Genomic DNA, 8,033 nt, shown 5'->3' with positions numbered 1-8,033 from the left:
TAAGAAAAATAAAAACAAAAACATTTTCAATAGATAAATTATATCCCATAGGTAAATGTAGAATTAGATAAACTACAAGATCTCAAAACTTAAAATCATAAATCTAATGCTTGCGAAATATTCATCATAATTTAATACTAAAGAGATTTAAATTGTATTTAACAATCATAGAATAACACAAATTTTTATGTTATAATAAAAAAAGAAATTATATTTTGATCTCTATTTAAATATCAAGACCCAAGTTTTTTGATTTTGAGAAAAGAAAACTAAAAGATTTGAGATTAAGAGAAATGCTTATATTATGAAATTTTTAAATTTTGGAGGCTTTTTTTAGTGTTCTTGCTAACTATCACAAATAAAGTAATAGAATAGAGGAAAAATATAAAAATAATAAACGACAAATAGGAAATTGGGAGGTAGCCAAAAAGAAAAATGACTGGGACAAAATAAATAAAAAGCACAACAAAAAAGGAAAGTCAGACAAAATTTAAGATAAATTCGAACTTGAATTTTACACACGAAAAAAGCTCTCAAAAAGGTCTACCAGTCATGGCACCTTCGTCTAATTTGCGAATGGGGGTGGCAGAATCATTTATTTAATCTAGTTTAAATTTTTTTAACATAAATATATAATAATTTTATCAACCGAGCGGGGATCCGCCCCTGCCTATACTCGAGTCAAAATTTTTGGTTTAGGGTGAAGAAACATTATTAATCCCTAGACGATAGAGATAAAGTTTTGCGAATATATATAAGGATACAATGAATAGTACCCTCCCTTCTCTCCAAATAAAGTTGGCGTTCTTTATTGGCGGCTAACATATTCTATTTTTCTATTGAATATAACTAATAATAGAAAATATAATTACACTCTGCACGAAATTTGCAAATATAGTACTCTAAAGAACAGAGATATGTCATATGTGTCTGTCTTGGAATCATTATTTCTATGCAATATAAATTACTTAAAATATATTCAAACTAAAAGGTCCAGAGCAGTGTGACGGCCACGCGGCTCTTTCGTACAATAGTAATTTCCGAGATGCCCCTTAAAGTCAAAAATATATCCAAGTGGATAACTTTATATGGCTATAAATTTGACCCTTGGTCCTGCTGTTTTTGTATCAATTTAGCTAACCAATATAGAAAGAGACAGCAGCGCGCTATGGTGTCAACTACTTCAAGTTTTCTACTTCTTGTTCTTGTTTCTTCTTCCTTGTTTGTAGCAAAAGCTCAGATACCTGCTCCAGTTAAAGGTCTTTCATGGAGATTTTATGAAACTAGTTGCCCTCAGCTTGAATCCATTATTAGGAAGAGGCTTGAAAAACAGATCAAGGATGATGTTGGCCAAGCTGCCGGTTTACTTCGCCTTCATTTCCATGATTGCTTTGTTCAGGTAACTAATTTCATTCCTTAAATTTACATACTTATTATTGCAGTAAATAAAATAAAAAATACATCTTCTAATTCATATTATATGGTTGTAGTTGATTGGTAGTGGAGCTTAAGAAAAAGAAGGAATGAAGATTTTTCGGACACATACTAAAATACTCTGAACTTATGTTGTTAAATATGTCGTACTATTTCTACAACAACAAAATGACGTTATTAAGAGTAAAGTTAAAGAGTTTTTGAGATATAAAAATGTGTCATTATTTAGTTTTTGATGGATATGTAATGCAGGGATGTGATAGTTCAGTGTTGCTAGATGGATCAGCAGGAGGGCCAAGTGAGCAGACTGCAATTCCTAATTTGACACTAAGAAAGAAGTCATTCAAGATCATTGATGATCTTAGGAAAAGGGTTCACGATGCATGTGGGCAAGTTGTGTCTTGCTCTGACATTACAGCCATTGCTGCTAGGGATTCCGTTGTCTTGGTAAGACCAAAACTCCCATTTAGTCCTTGTTGTCTTGGTTTAGATCGTGTTAGTTTACTATGCAGATACATTTCATTTTCATACCAAAACTATATGTTTTGAAATATCATACATAAGATATGAAGTTCATTTACAGAAATTGGTTTTTGCCCCCCACCCCCACCTCCCGCGCCGCGAAATTGGGACAGGATAAAGGTGAGAAAATGTCAGATAAATTTTTTAAAGATTGTGAAGGCGTTATGAATGAGTAGTTGGTTTATATCTTTAATTTCAAAGAACTCTCCGCCCCCCCCCCCTCCCCCCGCTTCGCTGTGAGGTCTTCAAATTTAAACTTGTCAAAGTCGTTTCTTTCGTATCCCATTTTTTTTTTTTTTAATTTTAACAAGTTTCTAGATTTGAATTTTTATTACTCCTCTGTTTCAAAAATATTAGTAATATTCCCTTATTAGTTATTTAAAAAAGATTGACACTTTTCAATATTTCTTTAATAGGGAGCATTTATAGCAAGACAAATATTATGACAGGTTTAAGAGTACAAATTTCAAAAGTTTAGGAACACATATTCTAAAAGTCTTCTCTTGTTTATTAAAGTTTGTGTAGTCAAACTAGGACAATCATTTGGAAACGGAGGGAGTACAACAAATATCTTAGGATCGTTTGGCCATAGATTTTGCGAAAATTTATTTGAGTTTTTTTTTTGTTTGGCAAATACATATTTGCTCATAAATTTACCCATATTTTGGCAAATTCCCAAAATCCAAAACCTAATCCCAAAACCAGCTCAAGAGCATATTTTGATCCAAAATATTACTGTTATATTTTTTAAAAATTACCCCAAACTTTTGTACATTACAAAGGAGTCCACCATTTATTATTTTGTAACAATGTTGCTTCGTCTTCTCGATTATCTCATAGTGTATTATGTAGTTCATTATAAAAATGATAATTTTGTACCAAATTTATTTATGTTCAGAACTATGGTTTGCTATAATATAATGAATGTTATTGACAAAGGTACTGCTGGGTATTTGTGATAATTTTTAGAACTTGTGGGTATAAGTCATGTTTTATATTTTCTCAAAAAAGAAGAAAGCGCAATATATTTTGAAAACTGATGTCCAAGCACATTTTCATTTTCAAACCAAACTTCACCCAAATCAAATTTTTCAAAACAAATTTAGGAATTTACATCTAAAGCTCGCTTAGTAAAAATTGTGACTTATATTATCATAAGTTAGAATTATTTAATATACTTATGAGCTTATGGTCATTTCAGACTGGTGGACCCAACTACAATGTACCCTTAGGAAGAAAGGACGGAATCAACTTTGCAACAGAACAAGCAACCTTAGACAACCTTGTTGCGCCATTTGCCAACACCACAGTCGTCCTCAGTCGGCTTGCAACCAAGGGCTTAGACGCCACCGACGCCGTCGCTTTGTCCGGTGCCCACACCATCGGAATCAGCCACTGCACTTCCTTCACCGACCGTCTCTTCCCTAACCAAGACCCAACCATGGACAAAACATTCGCTAACAACCTTAAAACCAGTTGTCCAACCGCGAACTCCAACAACACAGTCGACATGGATATCCGAACCCCTAATTTATTTGACAACAAGTACTACGTTGATCTCATGAATAGGCAAGGGCTTTTCACTTCTGATCAAGATTTGTTCACTGATAGAAGGACTAGGGGAATTGTCGAGAGCTTTGCTAAGAACCAGTCGTTGTTTTTTGACAAGTTTGTGATTGGTATGATCAAGATGGGACAATTGAACGTGGTGACCGGTGGAAATGGTGAAATCAGGACTAGGTGTGATAGGAGGAACAAGGATAAGAAGGTTGATATTGCTACCGTTGTTGAAGGCGTGGAAGAAACTTTCTCTGCTTTGTTTTAAGTTTAATAATCCTTTGTTTTCATCTCGGGGACAAAAGCTTTTTAATGCTTTTTTTGTAATAATGAGTGTCTTAGCTAGCATAACAATAACCTTTTGTATGTTAATGTAATGTAAGAATATGTGTTTTGGATTTCCTTATTTTTTCTTTTCAAAATGTTTGCATCTTAATTATGTATGTATACGGTTAAAATCAGGCTTGCCCGATTTTGCCATTAAATCGACACCGGGGAATAACATTGAGGGTCAATCCCGTAATGGATCAGGCCAGAGCACGAAGACAAGGTATCAAGTTCGAGAATTGAAGTGCCCGTCGAGATCGAGACCATCAGCAATCGAGACCTAATATGATCGACTTCGAGCGAAGCGCAATAACGAAAAGGCACAATATCCATGACCAGTCAGAGATCACGACGGAAATCATAGAACAAATCAAATCAAGGGCGATTGTTTAGGCCAATCATGGGATTTACTTCCGTAATTAGGATTGTACCATAACTAGGACTCCACTGCTATATAAAGAGGGCCCTAATCACTTTTTACATTCACACAGATCAAGGCAATATAATTTTCTCTCTTTCTCTGGTTTATCAACGTGTTATTCTTTAACTGTTCTTACTTTACTAAGCTCGAGGGTTCATCGGCTCTAGGGTATTTTCCAAGCATTGGTTTGTTTTACATTCTTGTCAATTTTCATCACTTATCTTTAAATTAATCAATTGGTATTATGTGAAATCATGTATCCTTAAAACCACATTATAGTTTTAATTGTTATCCAGTTTTTAGGGTAAACATCTTGGCGCCCACCGTGGGGCTAAGGATAATAGTGATTGCCTAGTATTATTCCTCATAACACACACTGGTTTTACACTTGTTCTCGTAAGTGTCTTTGATTTCAGGAATCAACATGTCAAACTCTCAAGCAATTCCCACTTACACAGACACCGGCCTTGGTCTTCATGGAGAGAACGAGCACGTAGTCGCCCCGAGGAACGGAGTACCTCCAATCAATCCCGATGGACCACATGCTGTAAATCCAATCGATGTCAATTCTCGTGTTGCGATTCATGGAAATTTAGGCGCCGACACTGAAAATATCGTCCGGAGACGCCCAGGCAGCCAATCAGAATGCATAGAGCGGTGAAAAAGGTCGGATTAGCCTTCGAATGATATTTGAAATGTTACAAACTCAGCAGGTTGCGATAGCACAACTCCAGAATTGGGCTCCAAGAAGAATCAAACTCGATACATCACAGGAAGTTGTTCATAGGATCGAACCTGTACATGAGAAATTGAATGATAATGGATCGGGAACTGACCCCGCCATCATGAAGATGCTTGAGGAGCTCACTAAACGGATAGAATCAGGTGAAAAGAAAATTGAGGCTAATGAAAAAGAAGGTAGAAACGTACAGCTCATGAGTTGACCAAATACCGATGGCACCCTCGATCCTAAAGGGTTTGGATTCGAAGAAGTTCGTGCAGAAGCCTTTTCCTCAAAGTGCGGCTCCGAAGCCCATTCCTAAGAAGTTCCGTATGCCGGAATCCCCAAGTACAAGGGGACCACCGATCCTAATGAACACATCACTTCGTACACACGCGGAATAAACGGAAATGACTTAAAAGATGATCAGATTTAATCTTCTGTTGAAAAAATTTGGAGAAACTTTATCAAAGGGGGCAATGATATGGTACCACAATTTGCCGCCCAATTCCATCGATTCTTTCGCCATGCTCGCCGATTCGTTCGTAAAGGCACACGCCGGAGCAATAAAGGTCACGACCGAGAAGTCGGACCTCTTCAAAGTGAGACAAAAGGACAATGAAATGCTAAGGGAATTCGTATCTCGATTTCAGATGAAACTCATGGACCTACCCCCGATTACCGATGATTGGGATGTCCAGACCTTTATTCAGGGTTTGAACGAGCGAAGTTCGGTAGCATCACGTCAATTAAAGTAGAATTTGATTGAATATCTAGCGGTGACCTGGGCTGCTATGCATAATCGATACCAGTCAAAGATCAGAGTCGAGGATGATCAGTTGGGGGCCCTGTCCGGTTCCATTTACCCGAATAGATCCGAAGGCAGGATTCAAAGAGACATCGACAGAGAGCCCCAATCGGACAGAGATCGGTACCAACCATATAGTATAGATTGTAGAAACAACGGACCAGGATGTAATTCCATTCGAAATGATCGAGGGAATGATCGAGGTCAAAATTCCTGAGGGGTCATGAGTAAGAGTGGCTTCAATAAACATGTCGAGCCTAAAGAAGCACCACGATTATCGAAATACAACTTCAGCGTCGATGCTTCAGGTATTGTGTCAGCCATTGGACGAATCAAGGATACTAGGTGGCCCAGACCCCTACAGACTGATCCAGCTCAAAGGAACCCAAATCAAATGTGGAAGTACCATAGAACCCATGGTCATAGAACCGAAGACTACAGATATTTAAATGAGGAGGTAGCTCGTTTATTCAACGAGGGTCACCTTCGAGAGTTCTTGAGTGACCGAGCTAAAAATCACTTCAAAAACAGGGACGCAAACAGGAAAAACTAACAGGAAGAACCGCATCATATGATTCATATGAGCGTTGGTGGGGTCGATGTTCCTCAAGGACCGATATTCAAACGCACCAAAGTAACAATCACAAGGGAGAAACGTACTCGGGATTACTTACTAGAAGATACCTTATCTTACAACGATGAGGATGCAGAAGGAATCGAAGAGCCTCACAATGACGCACTGGTAATATCTATCCTTATGAATAAAATTCAAGTTAAACGTGTGTTCGTTGATCTAGGTAGCTCGGCAAACATTATTCGATCGAGGGGCGTAGAGCAGCTCGACCTTCAGGATCAAATCGTACCTGCAGCTCAAGAGCTCAACGGTTTCAACATGGCAAGTGAAACCACCAAAGGGGAAATCATGTTGCCGGTAAACGTGGCCGGAACTATCCAGGAAACAAAGTTTCATGTAATCGAAGGTGATATGAGATACAACGCGCTGCTCGGGAGACCTTGGATCCATAATATGAGGGTGGTACCTTCAATGCTTCATCAAGTCTTGAAACTCCCAACACCGGAAGGAATCATAATGGTGTACGATGAACAACCAATAGCCAAAGAGATGTTTGCAATTGATGAGGTGATACCAGTATCGACTCTAACATCAACAAAGGGACCGGGATCGAAGGGAAAGTAGGAAGTCAAATAGCAACCATAGTCACCGGCCTTGACCAGATCAAAACAGCAGGAAACCATCGAGGATGATGATTATATGATACCTTGAACCTTCGTAATCCCTGATGATTCCGATACAACGAAGTCAGCGGTAGAAGAGCTGGAACAAGTCATACTAATTGAGCACCTGCCTGATCAAAAGGTATACTTGGGCACAGGGTTAACTCCCGAGCTCAGGGAAGAACTCATTAAATTCCTTATTAAAAATATGGATTGTTTTTCTTGGTCCCACCTTGGCATGACAGGAATCCCACCGGAGACTAGCACTCATCGACTGAACTTGGACCCAAAGTTCAGAGCGGTAAAGCAAAAGAGAAGGCCACAGTCCGAGGTTAAGCATGCATTCATCAAGGATGGGGTAACCAAATTTCTCAAAATAGGGTCTATTCAGGAAGTAAAATATCTCGAATGGATAGAAACGTAGTCGTAGTCCCTAAAAAAGGGAATAAACTCAGAATGTGCGTAGACTATAAAGACTTAAACAAAACATGCCCTAAAGATTCTTTTCCTTTGCTAAATATCGATCGCATGATCGATGCCACGGCGGGCCACGAGACCCTAAGCTTTCTCGATGCCTACTCCGGGTATAACCAAATACAAATGAACCCGGAGGATCAAGAGAAGACTTCATTTATCACTAAGTACGGTGCTTATTGTCATAATGTAATGCCGTTTGGGCTAAAAAATGCTGGTGCCACTTATCAACGCCTAGTAAACCGAATGTTCGAAGAAAAAATAGGTAAATCGATGGAGGTTTATATTGATGACATGCTAGTAAACTCCCTGCGCGCAGAGGACCATTTGACACATTTGCAGGAAACCTTCAACATATTAAAAAAATACAACATTAAGCTCAACCCCGAGAAACGTGCATTCGGGGTCGGTTCAGGCAAGTTCCTCAGCTTGATGGTGTCAAATCGGGGAATCGAGATCAACCCCGATAAAATCAAGGCAATCGAAGACATCACAGTCGTGGACAGCGTTAAGGCCGTACAAAGATTAACAGG

At 38.4% G+C, this 8,033-nt stretch overlaps 1 protein-coding gene across 1 annotated transcript; it reads left to right on the top strand.

Annotated features, from left to right (window-relative positions):
- Window positions 1,097–3,933, top strand: LOC109223320 (peroxidase 12-like). Its single transcript, XM_019387581.1, has 3 exons — window positions 1,097–1,399; window positions 1,687–1,881; window positions 3,158–3,933. Exons 1-3 carry the CDS (start codon window positions 1,169–1,171, stop codon window positions 3,779–3,781), a joined length of 1,050 nt encoding a protein of 349 aa, XP_019243126.1. The 5' UTR covers window positions 1,097–1,168; the 3' UTR covers window positions 3,782–3,933.

Source organism: Nicotiana attenuata, chromosome 3, assembly GCF_001879085.1.
Source record: "Nicotiana attenuata strain UT chromosome 3, NIATTr2, whole genome shotgun sequence".
In the NCBI taxonomy this organism is placed as follows: Eukaryota; Viridiplantae; Streptophyta; class Magnoliopsida; order Solanales; family Solanaceae; genus Nicotiana; species Nicotiana attenuata.
Note: the sequence above shows the minus strand (reverse complement) of the source record. Positions and strands in the feature narration are given on the sequence as shown.